Source organism: Mesoplodon mirus (genome assembly GCF_964341445.2).
Source record: "Mesoplodon mirus genome assembly, chromosome: 16".
In the NCBI taxonomy this organism is placed as follows: domain Eukaryota; kingdom Metazoa; phylum Chordata; class Mammalia; order Artiodactyla; family Ziphiidae; genus Mesoplodon; species Mesoplodon mirus.
Genome location: NC_138992.1, coordinates 1516441 through 1540745, shown reverse-complemented (window position 1 = coordinate 1540745; position 24305 = coordinate 1516441). Strand labels below are relative to the sequence as shown.

The 24305-nt window shown below is 60.6% G+C and overlaps 2 protein-coding genes across 2 annotated transcripts; both read right to left on the bottom strand.

Moving 5' to 3' along the window:
• Window positions 1–3797: 3797 nt before the first annotated feature.
• On the bottom strand, window positions 3798–6707 carry LYNX1 (Ly6/neurotoxin 1). Its single transcript, XM_082601359.1, has 4 exons — window positions 6623–6707; window positions 5391–5592; window positions 5076–5177; window positions 3798–4872 (listed from the first exon to the last, which is right to left on the bottom strand). The coding sequence occupies exons 2-4, from the start codon at window positions 5440–5442 to the stop codon at window positions 4682–4684; spliced, it is 345 nt and encodes a 114-aa protein (XP_082457485.1). The 5' UTR covers window positions 5443–5592; window positions 6623–6707; the 3' UTR covers window positions 3798–4681.
• Window positions 6708–12539: 5832 nt separating this feature from the next.
• On the bottom strand, window positions 12540–13979 carry LY6D (lymphocyte antigen 6 family member D; the record flags this gene model as incomplete). The annotated part of the gene is made up of 3 exons (XM_082601100.1): window positions 13880–13979; window positions 12991–13089; window positions 12540–12775 (listed from the first exon to the last, which is right to left on the bottom strand). Exons 1-3 carry the CDS (start codon window positions 13929–13931, stop codon window positions 12540–12542), a joined length of 387 nt encoding a protein of 128 aa, XP_082457226.1. The 5' UTR covers window positions 13932–13979.
• Window positions 13980–24305: the final 10326 nt, after the last annotated feature.

Here is a 24305-nt window from a genome sequence, read left to right as displayed (position 1 = left end):
TGAACCCTCAGCACACAGCCTCTAGCCTCCCAGGTGAACAGGAATGAGGGTCTGGCTCAGGCCTGGGGGCCTAGCCCCTGGCCCTAAACATGCAAACAAAGCTTAGGGCCCCAAAACCAGAAGCTTCACCAGCACGGCACCCTGCGGTGAGTTAGCTGAGCAGCTGCCCTCCGAAGAGCCACAAAACACGGTCCTCAGCTTTCCCATCTGTCAAATGGGCCTCCCTCCAGAAGTGGTGGTTCTGCACTGCCTACCCCCTGGGAGTGACAAGGGACCCTGGTCATGATCGCGACTGTATTGCAGGGCCCAGGACCTGTGGGTGTTTGCCAAGTGCTGTGGGGCGGGGAGCAGAAAGGCCCTTGGTATTAAGAGAGGCCCCATGATGGGTGAGAGCCCAGAAGGACCCTCCTGAGAGCAGGAGCCAGACTTTGTGGGAGCGATGCGCTAGCCAAGCCATTCTGCCAAAATGGGAGGTGCACCGTGGGGGCGGTGTGGGTGGCTGTCTGAAGGGGGCCAGCCCTGCTGGCCCAGAGGCCCTTGTCTGCCCTGGCAGCCCGAGTGGCTTTTGTCCATCCCTCTATCTGGTGGGCCCCTGTGGGTAGTCAGTCTCAGACCCTGCTCCCAGGCACAGAGGAAGAGCCGGTGTCAGGAGCTAGAGAGCTGGGTGGGGGGTGGGTTCCTGGGGTCCTACCTCCTCCACCAGCCCCGTCAGCCTTCCCCAGGGGGCCGCTGGGTGAGGTGATAGGTCTGCCTCGCTCCCAGGGAACCAGAACGGGGGCCGCTCCCGTGAACCTTGGGAGTCCTCCTGCCTCTCCTGCCTGGCTCCCTCCCCTCCCATGGGTCATCCCCTGCCCTGGGCCAGGGCTGGTTCCGAGGTCAAGACTGGGCGACCCAGGGTGGGCGGGAGTCTAGGACAGACAGAGCCAGCAGGACCAGCAAACCAGACCACTGGGTGGAGGTGAGCGCAGGAGGGGTGGCTGGTGAGACAGAAAGTTGACACACGTTCATCCGTTTATTCAATAGCTCGAGGAGGTGCAAACGAGACCTCTCTGGGAGGCCGTGTGAGGGAGGGGGGCCATGGCCTGAAGTCGATGCCCATGCTGGGTAGGGTCAGGAAGTGGATGGGAAAGGCACCATCCGTCCGTCCGTCTGTCCGTTCATCCATCTGTCCACCCGGTGCCTCCTGTGTGCCAGGCCCCAGACTGGGCAGTTACGCCCCAGCCTGGTGAGCACTATTGTCCCCATTTTATCAGCAAGACAACAGAGGCTCAGAGGTGTGAACGACAAGCTCCAGATCGGCCTGAGGGATAGGATCCAACAAAATTTGGGGAAGGGGGAGAGATGAGAGACCTCTCACTTTCTTTTTACCTTTGTCAGAGGTTTAGAATCATGAAAATAAATACACGTTCATCACCACAAATCAGATGTTACAAAGGGAGGTGAGAAGCAGCTGTCCAGCCTCCCCTCTGCACGTCCGTCTGCACCGGGGCCGCAGCTGTGTTCCAGGCAGATGGACGGCACAGGAGTCCACGGAGGTGCCACCACACAGTCAAGCAGCCGCTCCTGAGACAGGCAGGCTGCTTCCAGATCTGAAACGCCGCAAAGAGCCGCGGGGAAGAGCCTGGGCCTCTCCGCCTGCTGAGCGGCCTCTTGTTTCCGTTGGGGACCCTCGATCCTGACGCAGGTGGGGAAGGGGTCTGGGCCGGGCGAGCTCGGAGTGCCTGGCGCCCCTCTGCCCTCGTCTGTGCTTTTCCGCCCCTGGCCCAGCACCCAGACACAGGGCTGGACGCCCTGACTCTTTCACGGCTTCTCACACCTAGTGCTGATTTTCTCCTTCCTTCCTAACCCTAAGCTGTTACAATGATTTCACATGCTAAAATCTCTTAAATTTATAAACCCACCTTCTCAGCTTCCCCTTCCTCTCCCAGCCGATGGGAGAAGTGACTGCAGGGTGGGGCAGGGGTGCAGTGGGGGCGGGGGACAAGAAGTCCCACCTGGCTTGGGCAACTACTTCACCTCTCTGTGCCTCAGTTTCCTTATCTGTGAAAGGGACATGATAACGGCTCCTACCTTGCAGGGTTGTCTTGCAGTGCTTAGAGCCACGACTGCAGGGAAACGGGCAGATGTTAGTTACTAACCTCATGGACAGTCGGGACAAGTTGACTTGTTTGATTTCCAAGGGCCCTACTGGTACGGTCCCCTGATTTTGCAGTGCCACGCGCTTCCCACTAGGGGGCCCGGCCAGGGCGTGAGCATAACACATTAGGTGTGTCTGTGCTGAGTTTTGACCACAGCCGGGCCAGGCAGAACCCAGTCTGTGGAGATGGGATGGGCAGCATGGTCCCCGGTGCTGGGGGCGGTGCCATGGGTATTGGGATGGGACCAGGTCAGGGTGGAGGAGACGGAGGCAAGAGACAGGTGTGAGAAGCTCCCCCAACACCAAGCACACACAGCTGCTGGATCCCTGCTCTCAGTGACCCCAGAGCCCACAGGGGGCCAGGACGGGAGGGAGGGAGGGAAGGAGGACCCGATCTAGCCGAGGAGCCACCGGACCCAGGACAAAGTGCTTGCACAAGCAGGGAGTGACAGTGCTTCCCAGGCCTCTCCTGCTGAGTCAGAAGGGCAGTCTGCCCAGGACTGCCCTCCCTCCCAGGAAGCATCTGGAGCTGCAGTGGCCCCGCAGCCAACTCTGCAGGGAGTGTGGTCGCTTCCCTGAGATGGACCGCTCCTGGGAGTCTTTGGGTGGAGGAGCTGGGGGTGGGGTCTGGCTTCCCCCCAGCCTCCCCCAGGGAGGGGCTCACACCACACTGGGCATCAGGGGGAGGGGCCACCTGGCTGGCTGTCTGGGGTTCAGTCCTTCTGCTTCTTGGCCCTCTGGGAAGCCTGACCCAGGCCTGCCTAAGGACCTCCTACCGGGGCTCCCCCAGGGCAACCGGATCCCCTGAGGTCTGGCGGTCCCAGAGCGAAGTTCTCAAGAGGGAATTTCCAGCACAGGTCCCCCTGACAGGAGCCATGCTTAGGGGCCAAGGGCTTCTGAGTTCCAGGGACAATACCCCACGTGGGCACCTGCCACCATCCTGCACACTTGGGCCGTGCCAACCTGAAGGGGCTCCTTGGCCCTCCCCGGACACTGGAGCTGGGGGCACTGATCAGCTGAGGAGGCCTCAGGCGCTGTGTGACCCCCGGCACAACGCTGCACGTCCTGACTGGCCTCACTGGAAGGAGGGCCCGGCTCCCCGGGCCACCCGGATACAGAACAGCAGACACTGGGCAGACCCGGGCTTCTCCAAGCTGGCCAAGGGTGGGGCTCACCTAGGGTGGGTGCCTTTTAAATGATGCCCTTTCTTGGGTCTCTGGGGGTCCCAAGGCCCAGCTTGACTGGGGGCACCTGAGAGCCACTCCCTGAGCTGAGGCTGGAGCGCTCCGGCCGGAGCGGAGCTCCCGCCCTCCCCGTGGGCAGAGTCAGAGGTCGAGGGGCCCGCGAAACCCTTTGGGGCCAAGGCCGGCGCACCCGGCACTCGTTCAGTCTGGATCCTGCTGCCGCCCGGATAGCAGTCAAGCCGCTGCGAGGGGCGAGGGGATCCCGGCTGCGCGGGGAGGGAGCGCGGCCCTTTGCACCCTTCTTTCCCGATCCGTCCTCCCCTCCTCCCCCGGACCTCCGCTCTCCTTCTCCCCTCCCCTCTTTTCCTGACCCCAGTCCCCCTCCCTTCCCCGACCCCTCCTCCCCTCCTTCCCCGGACCCTGCCTTCCCTTCCCCTCCCCTCCCCTCCGGCGGACCGAGCCCACCCCTGCCCGGCGCGGCCCCAAGCGTCCACCAGAGGGCGCCCCGCTCCGGTTCAAGGATGCACCACCCCCGCCCCCGCCCCGGCGAATCCTCGGCACTCCGGGAAAGTTCGCCGCCCCAAACCCCCGCCCCCCGTGAAGAGGCGCACTCCGCCAGGGCCTGCTTAGGGCTGAAGGCCAGGCTTCGAGTGGCCACCGCTTTGCTCCCTTCCCTCCTGGCCCAAAATAGTCCTGGGATCAGCTCTCAAGCTCGACCAAATATAGCCTGGCCTCTCCAGGCTCAGGCTTTGCGCAGGGGCCCAGCGCCGGGTCTGGAGGGGCCTCAGGGGCCTCTTCAGGCTGAGCCACTTCCTCCCCTGCCAAGGGCTGCCTAGACACGAGGGGACGGCCGACGGGGGGGTGGGCACAGGTCTTCCCCGATCGGCCTGCCATGCCACACCTGCCCTGGACAGCTCTCCTGGGGCCCTGGAGAGCCTTCTTCCTAGGACTGTTCTCCACCCCCTGGGTCCCTAATCTCCCCTCCCCCTCCAGCACACTTACAGGGCAGACGCAGAGGTCCCCTTCACATCAGTGTTCACCGGCCAACTGAAGATCCCCCATAAACAGCACACCGTGCCCACACCCCCATCCTTGGACAGAGGAGGGGGCTGAGCTGCCCCGTCAAAGCCAGATGCCTTGGGAGGTGTGGTCCCACATCGGCCTTCTTAAAACAACAGGTCATGACCTGGAAGCAGACCCCCAGGTGGCTGGGGGAGGTCAAGAGTCCTCTTGCAGACACTCCTGGATGTGGCTGGGGGGGTCTGGGGAGGGCAGAGGGGGAGTGTGCAGGGGAAGTGGGTGGGACCGTGCTGCTCAGCACTTTGCCCTTGAGTGAGGCTGTGGAGGGCGGGACGGGGCTTTAGAGCAGACCCCAGAGAGTGGCCAGGAGTACAAGGGCCAGGGTTGCAGGGGCCGCGAGGCCAGCGCCGTTACACAGGTCGTACTGGCAGCAGGAAGTGGTGGACGCGTGCTTGGAGTAGCCATCGTACACGGTCTCAAAGCAGCTGGGCACACATGACTTGCTCACCTTCATCCTGGTCGGGGTGTAGTCTGCAGAGGGATGGGGAGGTGGGCCAGGACGCTGAGGGGGCCAACCCCAGCACGCAGGGCCATTAGGCCAGGTTCCCCTAAGCCAGGAGCTCCCAGAAAGGATCCTGGGGCAGGTGGGAGCCTCCCTCCTCAGCTCCCTCACACTCCCCCACCCACCGCCGTGCTCCCCAGGCAGGGCTGTGAGGGGCATCCCAGCAACTCACAAGTGCGCGTGGTCATGCAGTAGGTGACCATGGCCGGGCAGCGCATGGGGTTGAAGCAGTTTTCGCCATTGTAGGCGCACACGTGGCAGTCCAGAGCCTGGGCTGGGGGCCGGGGGCCGGGGCCGGAGGGAGATCGGAGTCAGAGAACAGCAAGAGGCCCCCTCCTCCAGCCCATCAGCCCCCTGGTCCTGTCAGCTTCCCCAGGTCAGAACAGCTGGGAGGAGAGGCGGTCACTGGGATTTCCACCCCACCCCCTCCAGCCTGCCTGCCCCCAAAGGTGGGTCTGTCCATCCCTCTGTTCTCCATCCATCTTACCCACAGGTAGGCCCACCAAGGCCACCAGGAACAGGGCGAGCAGGGGCACCATGGCCGGAGGTGAGAGAGCAGAGTGGGAGCAGGGAAGTGGAGAGCAGCTGGTCCTCGATTCAACTCAGGCCAGGGCTGGGGCAGGGCACAGACGGGGTGGGACAACCCCCTGCCCTCTGGGAGCTCCTGGTCGACTGGAGGCGCTATAGCCCTGCACAGAGGGGGATGAGGACAGGTGGTCACAGCAGGGCCTGAGGGACCCACAGGCTTGGGCAGAGGAGCCCCCCAACTCAGCCTGGGAGTCAGGGAAGACTTCCTGGAGGAGAAGACATGAATGAGATGAGAAGGAAGCAGGGGTGGGGAGCCAAGGGGAGGCCAGAAGGCTGGAGGGGCCTTGAATGCCAGGCCAAACCCACAGTCTACCGGGGATGGTTGATGCAGGGGCCCAGGAGCTTGGCACCCAGCCCTCTCCCACCCAGGGCCCTGGAGCCCTGGGGGTGGGTCTATCCTCACTGATCCCCCTACCCTTTGCCCCTGGTATGTCCCCGCGTAGGCCCCCCCACTTCCTGACACTTTCAGGGCCCAGCTAGGGACCCCTCTCCCGGAAGATCTCCAGAGCCCTGCCTGAGGTTTTGAGTCAGTACTGCAGAGCTCAGGCCTTGCGCAGGGGCCCAGCGCCGGGTCTGGAGGGGCCTCAGGGGCCTCTTTAGGCTGAGCCACTTCCTCCCCTGCCAAGGGCTGCCTAGACACGAGGGGACGGCCAACGGGGGAGGTGGGGGTGGGGCACAGGGCTTCCCAGATCTGCAGCGGAAGGCTTCGGGGCTCTGTCCAGCTTGTGGGGGAATGCGCTTTGAATGCACTCCAGGAGGGCACTTGGGCAAGACAAGAACTTCCTGGTCTGGACCTGCTGTTTGGAGCGGAGATGCCCACTCTCTCAGAAAGGGTCTGGGGGGGTGTATGGAGTACGACTCCCCTCCCCGCGCGGATAGTCCAGCCCCGGGTCCCCGAGTTAGACCCTCCCCTTCCCGAGAACAACAAATCCATCTTCCATGACCCATTTTCCGGGCGTGCACCTCGGGATGTCAAAGGTCTGAGCAAGGCCGGGCCTGCGGCTCCTGCTCTTCCCGCCCCCTCCCGGAGAGCCCCACCCCCAAGACTGCGGTCCCAAGTTCGGGCGGCTGTCGGGGTGACCTCAACAATGACCTTCACCACAATGAGCCCTCGGTGCGCCTAGGACTCACCCCTCGCCGGCCCTTCCAGCCCGGGTCTGACAGTGCGTCCGTCCTTGAGCCCCGCAGTGACCACGCCGCGCGCCGCCCCACGGCAGAGCCGCCCATCGCGCGTGACCTCACCACAGGCCCCGCCCCGCCCCGCCCGCGAGTTAGTCCTTCCCGCGGGGACTGGGCCCCACCGCCCTCCGCGGAGAGCCAACCGTGCCCAGACCTAGGCCCCCCGCAGTGACACCCGCGCTACCGTCAGACGCACGCGCCCCTCGGGATGGGGCCACGGGCCATCTCCACGGAGACGGAATCTTCTGCCCCTCCCTCCCTCTCCCTGCTTCCGCCCGCCGCCCTTTGCCCACTCACCCCCGTGTTGCTAGTCAGCCCCGCACCCCAGCAGCAGCCCGCGCCCCTTCTTCCTTTAGCCCAGTTGTACCGGGATGTTAGCGGAGCTGCAGCGAGTGCGGGGGGGTGGGGGGTGGGGCGGTGCTGACTTCTGGATCCGGCTTCTGGGTCCCCACGTGGCCCCGCTTTACCTGCTGTGTGACCTCGGCAAGTTACCTAGCATCTCTGGGCCTCGGTCCCCACACCAGGTCCCTCTTAACAAAGAGTAAAAGCAAGCCTTGAAAGGAGCCCATTGTTTCATGGACCCCCTTCCACGGTAATAATAATGTTTAAGGCAAATTTTAAGATGTTCATGGGCCCTAAATTTTTTTTTTCTAATGCGAGGGAAAAAATGCAACATTTTCTTTGACCCTCAATTTTATTTTTCTTTAAAAGCGTTGAACCACTTTGGGGACCGTAGGCCCTGAGCCTCCAGAGCGAAGTGGGCACTCTCCCTGGACGGACTGGGATGGTTGGTCACCCTATTTGCCAAATAGTCCCTGAGATGCCACAGGGTGCCAGGAGTTGGAGATAAAACGGGCAAACATTCGCAAATATTCTCACGGTCATGAAGCTCGCACTCTAATGGGGCATAAAATAAACACGTGGGTCAAAACCCAAGTATGCTGTGGGCTTCAGCATCAGATCATGATGAATAAACAGCAACTGGGTTTTCTGCCTGCCTTTAAACAACTGAAAAATGGGACAAAATAAATGAAGCCATGGTTCTCAGAAGAGGTCGTACAGCAGGCAGCAGGGGCCATGACCCTGGAGGTGGGGGAGACAAAAGAGCTGCTGGCCACAGCGCAGGGAGGGGAAACCCAGACAGAGCCCGGAACTCTCTGAGGAGAAGAGAGTTCAGAGAAGCCAAAGCAGCTGGATCTCACAGGGCAGAGAGGAGAGAGCTGTTCCCTCTCCAACCCACAGGGCTGGGGAGGTCAGCAGAGGGTGCCTGTGTCTTCAGCTGAGGCCCATCAGTGCACACATTTGAGGAACCAACCCCAAGATGTAGAAGGAGCAGGCACAAGGGTTCCCAGAGCTCACACAGGCTGGAGGAGAAACCTTGTGTCAACTGAAAAAAATACAAACCCGCACAACCTAAAAGTCTTGAGTTAATATTTTATTTGGGGACCCTACTGAGGACTGTAGCCCAGGAGACAGCCTCTCAGCTCTGAGGAACTGGTCCAAAGAAGTAAGGGAGGAGCCGGGACATATAGGAGTTCTTGCTGGGAAAAAACAAACAAACAAACAAATGTACTCAAACATCAAAAGATCACTGCTAGTCACAAAAAGCAGACATCGCAAGTTAATGATTTTAGTGCTTTTCTCTGTTCGGGAAGATGCAAGAGTCTGGGCTCATTGAAATTATTCCTTTGATGTGCATCTTAGCTATCTAGGGGGAGTATCCTGTTTTCCTCTATCCTGAATTCCCCTCAGGGAAACTATAAACTCATGGAACCCAGAAATTCAATGAACCTCAAGCACAAGAAATTGAAGAAAACTATACCAAAGCACATAGTGATCAATTGCTTGAAAGCAGTGATAGGGGCTTCCCTGGTGGTGCAGTGGTTAAGAATCTGCCTGCCAGTGCAGGGGACACAGGTTTGAGCCCTGGTCCGGGAAGATCCCACATGCCGTGGAGCAACTGGGCCTGTGCTCCACAGCCGCTGAGCCTATGTTCTAGAGCCCGCGAGCCACAACTACTGAGCCCGCGCACCTAGAGCTCATGCTCCACAATTAGAGAAGCTACTGCAATGAGAAGCCCACGCACCGCAACGAAGAGTAGCCCCCGCTCACTGTAACCAGAGAAAGCCTGCACACAGCAACAAAGACCCAACACAGCCAAAAATAAAATAAATAAATTAATTAAAAAAAAAACCACAGTGATAAAGAGAAACCACTAAAAGCAGACATTGTGTGACGCACAAGAAGAGAAGGACGCCAACAGGTTTCTTGTCAGAAACAGTACAAGCCAACACAGTGAAGCAACATTTGAAATACCAAAACACAAAACCAAAACAAAGAACTTGGAATTATATGCCCCCAAAAAACATCTCTGTAAAGTGAAGGGGAAATAAAGATATTTTCAGACATGCAAAGGCAAAAAGAATTCTTTTCTAGAATTAAAAAAAAAAATAAAGAAAGAGCAAGAAAAGAAAAATCAAAGAGCTCTACTTAATAAAGTAACAAAGGAGATAAAATGGAATCACAGAGAGTAATCTGGTCATTGACAAGAAGGCAGAAAAAGAGGGGAAAGGAAAAAGAACAAGTGGGACTGAGAAAAGACAGAAGGCAGGAGGAGAGAGTTAAACCCATGACACCTCTAATCACACTGAATGGTCCAAACTCCCCAACTAGGAAGCAGAGGTTGTCAGATTAAATAAAAAGAGAAAGAGCCATGTCTCTGCTGCCCTCAAGAAGTCCACTGTACATGTAAGTTCACATGTAGGTTAAAAGGCAAAGCACGGAGGAAGAGACACCAGGCTCACAGTAATTAAAAGAAAGCAGGAGTGACCACATTCATCTCAGACAAAGTGGATTTTAGAGCAAAAGATATAGCCAGGAATAAAGAAGGGCATTACATAATGATAAAAGGGTCGGTTCATTAAGGGGACATAGCAATCCTAAATGTTTATGCACCTAACAACTGAGTTTCAAAACACACAAAGCCAAAAAACCTGATAGAACAAAAAGGAGAAAAAAAATTCATGATTCCAGCCAGAGATTTCAACACTCCTTTCTTAGAGAATTTTTTTTTTTTTGGCTGCATTGGGTCTTCGTTGCTGCACACGGGCTTTCTCTAGTTGTGGTGAGCAGGGGGCTACTCTTCGTTGCAGTGCGCGGGCTTCTCATTGCAGTGGCTTCTCTTGTTGCGGAACACGGGCTCTAGGTGCACAGGCTCAGTAGTTGCGGTGCATGGGCTTAGTTGCTCCGCGGCATGTGGGATCTTCCTGGACCAGGGCTCGAACCCGTGTCCCCTGCATTGGCAGGTGGATTCTTAACCACTGCACCATCAGGGAAGCTCAACACTCCTTTCTTAAGAGCTCATAGAAGTCAACAGAAAATGAATAACGATAAAGGAGACTTGAATAACACTACCAGCCCACGTGAGCTACTTGATAAGTACAGAAGGAGAGCCTGTTCCTTTCAAGAACACACAGAATACTGATCAAGTTAGACCTATTGTGGGCCATAAAATAAATCTCAACAAATTTACAGGGATTGAAATCCTACAAATTATTTTCTTGGGCTACAGTGGAATTAAATCAAGAAATCAAGAACAGAAAAATAAGATCACCAAATATTTAGAAGCTGGGCAACATATTTCTAAATAACCGGTGGGCTAAAGGAAAAATTTTAAAGGAAATTAGAAAGTATTTCCAACTGAATGAAAATGAAAACACAATATATCAAAGTTAGTGGATGCAGCTAAAGCAGTGTTTAGAAGGAAAGTTTTGGCACTAACGCTTGTATGAGAAAAAATAAAGCTCTTGACACAATGGCCTATGATCCCACTTTCAGAAACTAGAACAAGAGTAAATCAAACCCCAAGTAAGCAAAATAAAGTAAATGATAAAACTAAGAGCAAAAAAATCAAGGAAATAGAAGTAGAAAATCAATAGAGAAAATCAGTCAACCCAAAAGCTGATCTTTGAGAATATCAATACAATTTTTAACCCCCTAGCCAGACTCTTCAGAAGGAAAAGAGACAAGACAGATCGCTAATATCAGGAATGACAAAGGGAGCCTTGTGACAGCCCATAACGGCATCACAAAAATAACAAGGGAACTTTATGAATGACATTGTTACCAAAAGTGGGGTCTGCCTGCTCGCTGCTCAAAAGCCAATAAAGAGGCCAGGTTGGTGAAAAGGAAAGTTAGGTTTATTTCCGAGGCTGGCGACCAGGGCGGGGGGAACTCCTGTCCGAAGGCCGACCCCCCCCCAAAAAAAATCAGTGGGCTAGAGCTTTGACAGACAGAGGGAGGGGGCTCCATGCAGAAACACCACAGGCAGCTCTGACAGTCACCTTGAAATTGGCCATCAGTGGTCTGATCAGCATCATCTTGATTGCTTCAGATACAGTTAATCTTCATTCCCAGGGTTGGTTTGTTCCCATTTCTTTGAGGCCAGTTCTCAGAATTGTGGCAGCTTATGTCATGGCTACAGCCTGGTCATCATGTAGTTAACTTCTTCCACCTGGTGGGGATTTCTAACCTGGGGCCCAGGTGGCCTCGGTGTCCCTTCAGGGATGGCTGCTCTGCGGAGCCTTCCCTGACCCCGTGTGGCGGCCTCCTCCTCCCTCTGCCCCCTGAAGTTTGCTGACGGCACCCCTGGCTTCCAGATGGGGGGTGGGGGGTCTTCTCTGGAGTTTGGCACCAGGAGACACTTTGCTCCCTGGCTCCAGCTGGCCCAGCTCAGAGCGCCCTCCCCTCTCCGGAGGCGGATGTCCCTGCCCCCGACCTCTTGATTCAAATCCCAGCCACACGGCCGGCCTGCTGTGGGATATCCCGAGGACTCGGGATGGTCCGCGCCCTGTGCGTCCCCGCCCGTCTGACGTCCGACCTCAGTGGCCCCGCGTGTCTGATCCGGCCTTTCCACTCCCTGCCCCGGGTGCCGGGTGCCGAGGGCACAGAGTGGGCTCTGAGGGAGGGGAGAGGCATGCCCCCCTTGGCAGCTCCTCCCAAGGCCCGGCTCTCCGGTGGCCACCGCGTGGGGGCGGGGGCGCTGGTCCTCGGAATATTCCCGCCGCAGCAGGAGCTACGGTCGCATCGCAGCCCACGGGAGCGCGGAGCGGGAGAGACCTGCCGCGGGCAGAGGGTGTTGCTCAAGGTCACCTGGTAGGACAAGGTGGGACCCGGGCGAGCCTGGGCAGGCGGGGCTTGGCCGTGAGGGGTGGGGGAAGGGCTGGCAGGGTGCGCGGGGCGGCCCTGCAGGGAGGGGCTCCACCGCGTGGTCTCAGGCAGGCTGGCGGCGGCCTGGTGAGGAGCTATGGCCTCGCATCCCTGCTCCACCTACAAACTTCTGCCGGCGCGCCTACTCAGGCCTCCCCCAGGAGGGCCCTCCTTGTCTGGGGCTGCAGAGGAGGTGCCTGGGGAGGGTCGTGTCCCCTCCGGGGGTGAAGGGTGACGGTGGCCCTCCAGACATCATGCACGCTGCCAAGACTGGCCCTGGGTGACAAACCCTTGGGACTTGGGGGCCTGGTTGTGTGGATGGCTCCCCCCCACCTCCTCTACCCCCGTAACGAGCACAGACACGACCACACTGGTTTGCAACCATTTATTCCTGTGCAGGGCTTTGGGTAGAAAAATAAACGGAAACCAGACAGAATGAATCTGAAGCCTGCAGGGAGCCGAATGCCTCCTGTCCCCCTCCTCCCCGCGCTGCTCAGGGAGGGGCGTCTTCTTGTGCTGGGGGAGGGGCGGCTCCAAGCCAGCAGCTCTTCGTGCCGCACCCGCCGCCCTGCCCTAGACTGTCCAGGGGAGCCCCCAGCCAGGGTGTCTGAGCCCCCATTCTGGTCAGGGAGAAGAGGGGGTGGGGCCCCGGTCCCGAGGGTCACAGGCCGGGGGCCCAGGTGAGGGCGAGGAGGCCCAGGGCCAGCGCCAGGCCGAGGGGGGCGCTGGTGAGCAGGGCGCGGGCGGGCGCAGCGCTCTGCTGACTCTCGTTGCACAGGTCGACCTGGCAGCACAGGGTGGTCGAGGACCACGTGCTGACTTGGCCCTGCAGGCTGTGCATGGGCATGCACGACTCCGCGCAGTCCTTCTTCACCAGGTTCCCAGATAGGGGCTCCACTGGGGACGGGTGGGCGAGGTCAGGCCCGGCAGCACCTCCCACCCCCAGGGCCTCCCAAGTGCCAGTTCCCAGCTTCCATCGCCACCGTGACCGGACGGTCACCGAGATCACGCCCACCATCCTCCCCAGGGATGATCCTCCAAGCCCTGGGACACCGGGACAGAGCCCTGGAGTGTCCTGCAGGGGTCCCTTTCCCCTCCCCCAGATCGCTCACCCTTGGTCACGGTCCTGCAGAAGTTTGAGTTGACTGGGCAGGTCTGAGGATTCTCACAGTTGGTGGAGCTTGTGCATACGTGACACCGGAGAGCCTGGGCTGGGGGCGAGGGTGTAGGGGTTTCAGCAGGCCCCAGGGAGACCTCCCAGGGAGACAGGGAGGCCTGGGTTTACTGCCGGAAAAGACTCCTCCTGGACAGAGCCGTCTGTCACCCCTGCCCTAGGTCAGTCCCCTCTGAGGTCCCTGGGCCCCGCCAGGGTTCAGGTCTTGCACGCAGCCTCAGGAGGCAGGAGGTGACAGTCCCCGTCTGCTGGGGCCCTGGCACCCCACACGGAGGAGCTGTCCAGTGCCGGGCATCCTTAGAGGACCAGTGAGGAGGTGGCCAGTATGGGGTGCACTGAAGACCCTTCCCCAGGGGCATCAGAGGCTCTGGGATTTGCTAATAGTGGCTCACAGGACCTGGCTGCAGTCCCCACCCTGGGGGCTGTCTCCTGGTGGGCAGCCCACGGTGAGGACCTGAGGCTGCGTTGGGGTCCCGGAGGCTGTCAGGTTGGCCATGCTGAGCCTGTGGGGTGGGGGGGAGGGTGACCCAGGAGGGCCCTGGGCCCTGGAGAGGGGGATCAGGGGCTGAACCCTGGGTATCTGTCTTTCCCCAGGAGAGGCATCTCAAGACAACTCCCAGCATCGCTCCCTCTTAGAATGTCTGATTCTCGGGGTTGATTCTCTGATTCTGAAATATTGTTAAGTCTGTGATCCCACAAAGTTAAGATGCGGGATTCACTTTGTTCTAGGGTTCACAACGCCAAGGTTCTCTGTGCCTAGAGGTGAGCAACTCCAGGCTTCCAGGGTCCGGCTCCCCACTACCCCCAGCCCCCAGCCAGCCCCTCACCTGGCCCAGAAGCCACAGCCAGGGCAACAAGGAACAGCAGGGTTGTCTTCATCTTGGGCGTTCCCCGGAGCAGTGGGAGCCCCTCCTCTCCGGAGGCCTTATAGCTGGGACAGGTGCTGGTGGGAGGGAGGGGCGGGGACCTGCCCCTCCCTGCCTGGCCCACGCCCTCCAGTGAGGCACACCCCTGCCCTGCCAGCTGGAGGGATCTCTGCCCCAGCTCCACCCCCCCACCCCCCCACCGCCCCACCGCCTGCCCCTCTCTGGGCTGTGGACAGCGGCCTCAGCTGGCTCTGCAGCCCGCCTCCTCTCTCTGTCCTCTGCCCAGCTCTGGTCACTTTGTCTTTTTTTTTTTTTTTTTGCGGTACGCGGGCCTCTCTCTGTTGTGGCCTCTCCCATTGCGGAGCACAGGCTCCGGACGCGCAGGCTCAGCGGCCATGGCTCACGGGCCCAGCCGCTCCGCGGCATGTGGGATCTTCCCGGACCGGGGCACGAACCCGTGTCCCCTGCATCGGCAGGCGGACCCTCAACCACTGCGCCACCAGGGAAGCCCGGTCACTTTGTCTCTGACCTTCCACTTTGTCTCTGACTTCCACCCTCAGATAGGGTCACAGAGTCCCAAACCTGTGTGGGTGCCCTGGGTGTGCCCAGTGCTGTGCTCGGGGCCGAGGGGTGTGGTGCAGGAGGAGGCTCAGGCCCTGCATTCTTGGGCTCCCGGGGGCTCTGGGTTGCTAGGTTGACCCCCAGGGGTCCTGGGAAGAGACCCTAGGGAAGTGAAGTGTTCACTAAGATGTCTGGACCTGGGGGAGAAGGGGAAAGAGAAGCCCTCGGGGCAGGGACGTGGATGCCAGATGTGCCTGCGGAGAGGTGAGCACCAACTGGGTGAGAGGGATGTGAAGTCCAGGGGGCCTGGGGCTTCGGAGGAGGGGCAGGGGCTGGACTGCTGGGGAGGGGGTGGTGTGGAGGCAAAGACTCAACCCCCCATCGTCTCCACCGCCCCTGCCTCCCATCTTTCCAGGCCCCAGGACCCCTCCTCACCAAGTGCTCCCTCCGCCATGCTCCAGCCCGACCCTCCTCCAGCAGCTGCCTGCATCCTGCCTTGTGACAGTGGCTCTGTGTCTGCTTTGGTCCTGAAAGGCAGTGTGTGCTCTTCCAGGCCAGGCCTAGGGTCCCGCCTGGTGCGGGGTTCAGCTGGGGGCTGCCAGGCAGGTCCCGCCCCACCTTCCCCCTCCGGCCGTGCTCACAGGGGGGACTCGGACCTCTGCGCATAGGCTCCCCCTTCCCTTGTCCCTCTCCCCGCAGATTTCCCCGTCTGCTTGCTGGCCCTGGGACCCCACTACTTCTCCGATGTGCCCGGCAGACCCTGCTGGGAGGTGCGGGTGGGACCTGCAGAGGCAGGCTGTGATGACGCTGAGTGGGGCCGGGGCACCGATGGAGGTCGGCCCTGGGCCGCTGCCAACAGCCGAACCTGCCGGTGGACACGCCCCTGAGGGTCTGGTGGGGCAGCGCCTGCTGTGGGGATCTGGGCCAGCCTAAGGCTCTTTGGAGCAGCGGCTCAGGCCGGTCAGGTCTGGGCTCCAGACCCCTGGCCTTTCCTCCTGGCAGGCCCCCGGGCAAGCTGGCTCCTGAGCTGGGCCTCACCTCCTCCCTGCCGAGTCAAGGGTGCATATCGTGATGCTGGGGGTCCAAAGAGGTGTGCCCACCCTGAAGCAGTCACTAGACCTGCAGGACCTACACGATGGTGGAGGGGTGGTGTTGCGGTGCCTTCCAGGATCCTGGGAGGCACAGGGAGAGGGCAGGCAGGAGCCCCCGAGGCAGCCCCCCATCAGCCTCCTCAGCCCGCGAAGGCTGCCTGTCCTACTGGTTGGTCCCTGGGGCTTGTTTAAGGCAGCTGGGGTCTGGATTGACAAGGCAGGTGACGTGGGGGTCCCTGGGCCCTGATCCAGAGAAAGTCACTCTGAGCTCCGAGGCCTCCCTCGGAGTGGGAGGGAGGGTGCCCAGGAGGCCCTGGGAAGCAGGGCACAGGGCTCAGTGACAGGGCAAGGGGTGGCGGATGGCAGGTGGGGAGTGGGGACTACTTGGGCCAAGGGTCATGGAAGCTGCTGGAAAAATAGGTTTGGGGGATTGGATTTCCTGTCGGGCCCGGTGGCGCTGCAGGATCGAGGGATGTCGGGCCGACTGGGAGTGGAGGTCTGGGCGTGAGGGCGCTGGGCAGGGGGCTCCCCGCATGTGGGGCTGGAGGGGGCCCTGTACCCCCAATCCACCTCCGTGAGGCACCTCAGGCTTTTACGTGGCTGTGTGCCCTGGTGGCAGGGCTAGACACTGGAGCAGAGGCGGCAGCTGGTCCTGTTCTGTGGGAAGGAGGCCTTTGCCCCGGCAGGGCTGCCCACGAGGACGCGAGCTGCCTCCCCTGGGGCTTCCTAGCAGAAACATCAACCCCAGATACACTTTACTTGTGGGAGAAAGTGGGTGATTCCAATGACAGGAGCTCTCAGAGAACTGGGAGTTATCAGGATGGTGCAGTCGGGGAGGGCTTCCTGCAGGCAGTGCTCTGGCCACCACGGTCTTAGAGGCCGGGTTCAGGGGAGAGAGGAGCCCTGAAGCTCGTCCCCTACCAACCCCTTTCACTGGTGAGGAAATAAGGACCAGAGAGGACCGGGATGGCACCAGGTCATCTGGGAGTGGGGCAGAAACTGGCACTTGTTTCTGTCACCACTGACCCCTCCTTCCCTCCACCCTCACATGCTGGAGAGAGCAGCTGCTTTCCAGAACCCGAGCCCTCCTATCGGCCTGGGTCCCTAGACCTGACAGTACCAGCAGGTGTGACACCCAGGAGAGGCCTTGGAGGGAATACTACCCCCTACACCCACCCGCTAGCCCTGCCTGCTCCCTGAACTCAGCTGGCCAGGAAGCCAGACGCCAAGACAAGCCCAGGTCTCTGCCTGCAGCTGAGGTTCTCCTGCCCGGGCCCCCTCCCTGCACCTTGCCTTCCTGCCCTCTCCCCCTCGTCTCAGCCTGGGCATGGGAGAGGGGCCAGGGCCACTGGGGTTACACAGAGCAGGAGTGTGGCCCAGAGAGGGAAGCGCCTGGCTCAGCGTGGCACAGCAGGCACCCCAGGCCCTCCAAAAGGCCCCCAGGCCTGCCCCGGGCTGAGGGTGGGCGCCTCCAAACCTCAGGCTGAGACAGGCTTCTTCAGCTCAGGTCACCAAAAGGGCAGCCCTGGCCCCAGCTACACCCCCAAACTTCCCTCCACATCAAGGCACCCCATTCACCCCCTCTTCATTCCTTCAACAGAGTTTTAGAAGGACTCAGCACGTGCCAGGCACAGAGGGTGTAACAAAGACTGAACGAGGAGAGACAGGGTCCAGGCTTCAGGGCCCCCCGACTAGCTGGGGAGATGTCGAGGGGGTGGACATGTGAGGCTCTGTGTGTACCCCACGTGAGCATGATGATCAGGGAGGCCGAGGGACCCAGGGGGGCTCTCCCCAGGGTGGAGTGGGGAAGGACATCCCGGCAAGGGAGCCAGGGTCTGGCTCAGGGGCCGTGCATGGCCTTGGGGGTCATGCTCCCTTTCTGTCTCTCTCTTCTTCCCCAGCTGGGGTGAGGTGACTTCCCCTGAGTCAGGCAGTGGAGTGATGCAGGGTCTCCCTCGGGCCTGCTCTGTTCCTGTAAGTCACACACCTGCTCGCATACGGGGCCTCCCTCAGCTGACATACAGAGGGCAGGGCCTTGCCCAGGGTCACCCAGTCAGTGAGTGGGAGCCAGAGTTGGGCCTGGCCCCCCAGCATGGGGCTGTAACCCTCACCCTGGCCTCTCCACTCCTCCCTCCTGGCGCAGGAGAGTTGCCTTTATACCCAGGGCCGCGGGCCTAGATGTAGGTCTCTCTCACCAACTGCCCAGGGCCTGACGTGGCCCCATCCATCCTAGATCATCCCCTGGGACCCTGGCCACCAGCTGCCCTTCTCCAGAGACACCTTCTCCCCATCGCTGGGCGAGGCTTCTGGATGCAGGTAATATCCTTGGGCTGGGCTGGGGCTGTGGTCCAAGGCCGGCTCTGCCCCTCTGCGCTGGCCTCTCATACATGCGGGGCCCCTCTTTCCTGCTCTGCCAACCAAAAATCCAGGGAGTAGCCACATGGGCAGCCCTTCCCTGCCTTGAAGCACAGCCTGTTGCCAGGAGTGGCTGGGCAGGAGCCCTAGGGCCAAGAGAGACCAATCCCCCTGAGAGAGGCCTCACAGGACGCCTGCTCACAGCAACTCCTAGAAACAGCACTGGGCACCTCTCCACGAAGCCCCACATGGGCCCTGACTGTCAGCTTCTCTGGCTGTGTCGCTGAGAGGACACTGGGACTTGGGGATCTGGGTGATGAGGGCGAAGCCCTCGGGTGTGAGCCGCATCCTTCCATGAAGGCATGGGTATAGGGTCTGGGGTAGTGACCACGGGACCCTTCTCACTGTCCACCTCACTTCTCTGTCCTCACTTGCTCCCAACACCTCCCCACCCATCCACCCATCTATCCATCATGCATGCATCCATCCACCCATCCATCTATCCATCATGCATGCATCCATCCACCCATCCATTATCCATCCATCCATCCTCCACATCCGTATATCCACTCATCTACCTATCCATCCATGTATCCACCCATCCTTTTATCCATGCATTCATCCATCTTCTATCTGTCTATCCATCTATCTATCTGTCCATCCATCCATTCAACCATCCACCATCTACCCATCTACTCATTCCTCTTACATGTCCTCTAGGAAATAACTACAGGGATGTTTCTCTATCTCCTCTCTCCTTTCTCCTCTTCCCTTTCTCATTTATACGCACACCTACCCCTGACAAGAGAAAACAGTAATTCTCAAAGACCACAGAGTGAAACCTGGTGGCACTCTGAGAGCCTTAGGTCTGCAGGTGGTTGGCAGGCAGCTCTGGAACTTGCAACACCTCACATGCAGACACTCCCTTTTTATTTAAGATTATGTTAACTGGGGAGGAGAAAGGCTTTGGGAGGACATCACTGATCCTATCCCTTAAGAGGGGAATAAATATCTAATACAAATCACGCGCTCCGTGTCTGTCCGCCTTTGGCGCTAGTACCCCTTACACAGGGCAGTGGAAATTCCTTTTCTTGGCAACCCTGCACCCCTGTCACTTTGTCCCCTGCCCCTTAGGAACAGGAAATGACCCCTTTTTGGGTGCTGCCACTCTTTAAGCCCCACTAAAATATGGCCAGGACAACCTAGAATTTAAAAAAAAAAGTTTTTTGGAAACAGCTGATGAAACTGTGGAATTGGGACTATGTGTCGGGGAAGACTTCAGTCTGCAGTGAGGCCCCGACTTCAGACGTGGGCAGCCTCTCTGCAGACCCTGCATTTTGCAGACACGGTTCCCGGGCACAGGGCGATGGGAGCCAGCAGGGCGGCATCTGCAGCAGCCACGTGGCCTGGGAGCTGGGGGCACTCTGTCCTCACAGGGCCGGGTGCCTGCTCCTCCAGGCTTCAGGCAGCTGCTGAGCTTGGAGTCCGGAACAGCCCAGCTCCAACGCTCTCTGCTCAGCTTGGTGGCCTCAAGGACACGGCTCTGGCACCAGTCATGGTCCAGGAGTTTGCATATTGTTGCAGCCCGCTCTGGGTGTGGGTACAGCCCTGGGGCAGGGAGTTGGGTCCCAGTCTGGGCCTGCCAGGAGCTCATGACTACAATCCCAGGGGCTCAGGGGATCAGAGGGTTTGTGCCGTCATAACTTGGGACGTATGTAAGAAGGGAGCAGGGGTGGCCCCCCTGGCTGGAGGGAAGGTGACTCACAGAGGCCCAGGAGCCCCAAGGGATGTGCCCAGAGCAGAGGAAGCAGCTCTGACTGCAAAGCCCAGGGCACACGGAGGGCCTGGTGCTCCAGGACCCCTGCTGGGTGGCGGTCTGGGCTTCTAACCCAGAAGACTGCAGAGCCACCCCTGCTCCCAAGCCCTCTGAGCTCCAGCTGCCTCCCTGCCCTCCCACCCCACCCTCCCTCAAGGATTTCAGAAATAACAGGTCGAAGTCTGAGCCTTCCATGGACGGCCCCACCCCCCCGCTCCCTAAACGCTCCTCCCTAAACCAGCAGCAGAAGTGGGGGCTCCAGGGTCAGAGCCAGCCTCCCTGCCCCGCTGCCCGAGAGCCCTGCTCTGCTGGCGCATCAGGTGCCCACCCTCAGGCTTCCCACCAGGGGTCCTCTTGAAGTCCCTCCAGCCCTCCCCTACCTCCGGGCCTTTGCACCTGCCATCCGGCTGCCTGCCTGTGGTCAGGATCACAGCCACAGCCTCACCCTCTGAGAGGCCAGTGAGCCCTGCAGCACCCGACCTCCTCCCGAGTCCCCGTCAGAACGTGCGGGCCCACCTTTGCTTGTCGGTTTGCGGGCTACGGCCCCCAGGTCTGCTGTGTCACCGTGGTGTCTCAGTGTCCACGTGATCCCTGAGTGTCTGTTGATTTAATGACTGGGGGGCACCTGTAGGTGGGCGTAGAGAGAACTCAGGCTTGGGTGCAGACCACCACTCCCCCACCAGGAACCAGGGGGCCGGGAAAGGGTCCGGAAGGCTCTTTGTGCCTCAGTTTGCTCATCTGTAGTGAGGGAGAGTGAGTGTCTTCACCTGGAAACAGCCCCCTTGCCCCACCCCTACTTCTGAACACAGAAGCTCTTGGAGGAGGTGGCCATGTGTCGTCATGTGGCTTCCATTGTGGTTCTCCGTTGGGACTTGTAGGGGTGGGGCCTGCCCCAGAGGGAAGGTTGGTCAGACAAGAGAGGCAAGAAAGGAAATTTCCACTTTCGTTAAGAGAAGAAACCCCAAGCTTCTAAGGCTGGGTGGAGTGGTCCAACCCTGAGCTCCACCTCTGCTGCTGGGATGGCTGCCCCATACGTGCCCCATAAACACCTCTTCCTGGGCCTCTAGGCCTGGCTGTGCTGGGGGCTGGGAGGGCCCCCAAGGGAATCCTGACACCCTTATTTCAAGGCAGGGCACCCTCAGCCTATCTTGTCCTCCAGACAGCCCAAGGTGCAGACAGTGGGCAGAAGTCCCACAAGAGGGCAGGCCCCCTCCCACTGGCTTGAAACCTCTGCTGCCCTGCACTTCTTGGGACCGCTGTGCTCCCCGATGGAACGGCCACCACTGCCCTGTTACAGGAGCAGGGGACCAACAGTGGCTGGGCACACAGGACTTGGGGCCAGAGAGGTGGCTGCCGGGAACAGGAAGGGCCTTCCTCCCTCTGGGGCAGGTAGACGGGCTCCTGAGGAAGGGCCCTGGGCAGATGTGTGGAGGAGCAAAACTTCTGGAGAGTTGGGGGCTTTGGGCCCTGGGAGGAGACTCAGAGCTCCGGGTGCCTGGCGTGCCCTGATCGGGGATGTACGATGGGCAGGGGTGGGCACAGAGCTGACCACCCATGCTGGGGGACACTGAGGCTCCGAGGGGCTACCCGGGGGGTGCCGTGTCAGCCCCCAACTTGGGATTTGCTGAAAGCATGTTTCTGCCTCTCTGGCCAAAGGGGTTCAGGACAGAAGTTGGCTTCTTAGAGAAGAGGAAAGTGCTGCATCCCCACCTGAGCATGTGCCTTGTTGAGGACCCCCCTCATAAAGTGCCACCTGCCCCTCCAAGGCACAGCGGGGCCCCCAAGACCGAGGACGAGAAAACTCACCGGACCCCACGTCTCAGACTGAGCTCAGAGCAGCCCTGCAGCTTTATTCCTTCTCTCTCAACACCCTGGGGGGTCGCCTCTGGGGGAGGTAGGGCCACCTCCCAGTCCCGATGCTGCCCCCGTGGGCAACCAGGGTACCGTGGGATAGGTCTAACTTCACCTGGCAGGGGCTGGCCGGGGTGCCAGTGGCCTTCCAGAGGCTCCGTCCCTCCCCGATTTCAGCACCCTGAGCCCCGGAGGCAGGAAAGAAGGAGGCCCCGTGGGTCTGTGATGCGTGAACGTTCTAGCTGACCAGTGGACGGGAAGGTGGGAGAGCGAGGGGAAGAGGGGCCAATTGTGGACGAACGAGCGTCCGCGTGGGCAGGGGAGTGGCCGGCGGGGCGCGTGGAAAGCCCAACCCTCAGATCTGCCTCTGCCCGCACGGGAGGCGGCTGGAGGGACCCGATGGCCACGGAGCACAGGGGTCCTGGGAGGCAGGACCTCTCGGAGCCCCAGGGGAAGCCCCTGAAGTGGGATGGCGGGTGCTGGGGAGAATCGAGGTGCCCATCCCACTCCCGGATGGTCAGGGGACCCCAGGAGCCCTGGAGAGGGCTGAGGGTGTCCCCACATCGGTGGCTCCCTGAGGGAGGGGGGCTGGTGTGGCCTGGGGGGAGCAGGGAGGAGTGACAGGGAAACAAGGGCTCTTCCTGCCAGCGCTGGGGCTTGTGGGGGGGGATGCGTGGGCTGCAGACGGACCCCGTGCAGCCTGAGTCCAGGCTGAGAGTGGTCAGGAGAGAGCCAGGGCCGGCCCGTGGCAGTGGCGGGGGGACTCACCCGGCTGCCTGGAGCGGCGCCCACAGCAGCCTGGCGGAGGCGCTGAGCCTCAGGGTCCCATGGCCGCCCATCAGACCCACGGCCGTGCTGCTGTTGCACTGGCTGCCCGGACAGCTGGAGACGGAGAGGGCCAGGGCCCATGGGTGCCTGCTCCGTGCACACCCACCCCGCCAGCCCGCCGGGAGGTCCCGTCTGAGGACACGGTGCTGCCGGGGCACGTCGGGGCGCAGGACTTCATGACCAGGATGTCTCTGGGGCTGGCTGCGGAGAGAGGGCCAGGGCCCATGGGTGCCTGCTCCGTGCACACCCACCCCGCCAGCCCGCCGGGAGGTCCCGTCTGAGGACACGGTGCTGCCGGGGCACGTCGGGGCGCAGGACTTCATGACCAGGATGTCTCTGGGGCTGGCTGCGGAGAGAGGGCCAGGGCCCATGGGTGCCTGCTCCGTGCACACCCACCCCGCCAGCCCGCCGGGAGGTCCCGTCTGAGGACACGGTGCTGCCGGGGCACGTCGGGGCGCAGGACTTCATGACCAGGATGTCTCTGGGGCTGGCTGCGGAGAGAGGGCCAGGGCCCATGGGTGCCTGCTCCGTGCACACCCACCCAGCCAGCCCGCCGGGAGGTCCCGTCTGAGGACACGGTGCTGCCGGGGCACATCGGGGCGCAGGACTTCATGACCAGGATGTCTCTGGGGCTGGCTGCGGAGAGAGGGCCAGGGCCCATGGGTGCCTGCTCCGTGCACACCCACCCAGCCAGCCCGCCGGGAGGTCCTGCTGCCTGGAGCCGTGGGCACTGCAGGCACAGCCCCGCTCTGGGCTCCGGGATCTCGCGTGTGAGTGTCCCAGAGAGCCTTCCGCTGTGTGCGCGGGTGGGTCTGCGGAGACCGGGCGCTCCCGTGACACCTGGGGTCAGGGAGTGACGCGGTGACTCTCCACACCCAGGCTGTCTTCCCCTCCCTCTGACACATGTGGGGGCACTTATCTGCTCTGGATTTCCGGCTCTGGAGTGAATGTCAGGCCCTGTGCTCACCCCGTCCCTTTCCGGGACTGCAAAGCCCTAGGAAATGGTGGGTACGGGATTAGAAGGACACAGGGCAGGCTGCACAGTTGCCTTTAGAGCTTCACAACCCTCCGGGGAAGGGAAAGTGCTAGCAGGGAGGCAGGGGCCCCTGGGGAGCGAGTGGGGCGCTCGGGTAAGACGCCGTCCCCCGTGGACACTGGCTCGGCTGGCACGCCTGCAGCACGGCCCGCTAAGCAGGGTTCCTGAGATGCCGCCCCTGGCAGCTCAGAGCCCAGTGGTGCTGCGTCAGCATGAGTTGCTCCCCCCAACCTGTCCTGCGCAGAGCGCACTGGAGCCTGTGAGCCTGACCGAAGGGGACTCCTGTTCGCAGCCGGCCCAGAACCCAGAGGACTAGAGGGTCGATCTCAAGGCACCTCAATGTCCTTGTCCAGAGAAGGTGGGTAACAAGAGGGCCAGCTTCCGTGGTTGTTTGGGGTTAAACGGATTCATTCATGAGTGGTGTTGACAGCAGGCTGAACAAACGTCTCTTTTGGGTTGGCATAGTTAGGAGCAATGTTTAGGGTGGTGCCATCAGGGCCACCAGTGCCAGGAAGGACACTGCCCTCTAAGGCCTTGGCCAAGCAGAGGAACAGAGCTGCCAGCTCCTGGCGGGTCGAAGCTGTGCCCTGACCTTCGCCACACTTTCCTTCACCACAACCTGCTGTGAGTAGACCGGCTTTGCGAGCGGACCTGAGTTCCATTTGGTACCAGTGGTAGCAGTGACTAACCCGTTTCTGAGTTACTACTGAGAAGACACAGCAGGTGCTGGTGACACCGCCCAGTGTGGGCACATCTTCCCTGGAAGGCTCTGAGCTCCAGCTTCCTGGCCTGAGAAATGGGATATTAGGCCGGGGCTGTTGGAGGATTGACTGAGAAGATGGACTCATA

Bases quoted from the DNA above. Each gene is read 5' to 3' on its own strand.
- LYNX1 (XM_082601359.1), bottom strand. From the start codon at position 5,442: ATGGTGCCCCTGCTCGCCCTGTTCCTGGTGGCCTTGGTGGGCCTACCT. The intron at 5,178-5,390 runs GTAAGATGGATG...CCCGGCCCCCAG, and splicing joins CTTGGTGGGCCTACCTGTGG to CCCAGGCTCTGGACTGCCAC. The intron at 4,873-5,075 runs GTGAGTTGCTGG...ATCCCTCTGCAG, and splicing joins CTGCATGACCACGCGCACTT to ACTACACCCCGACCAGGATG.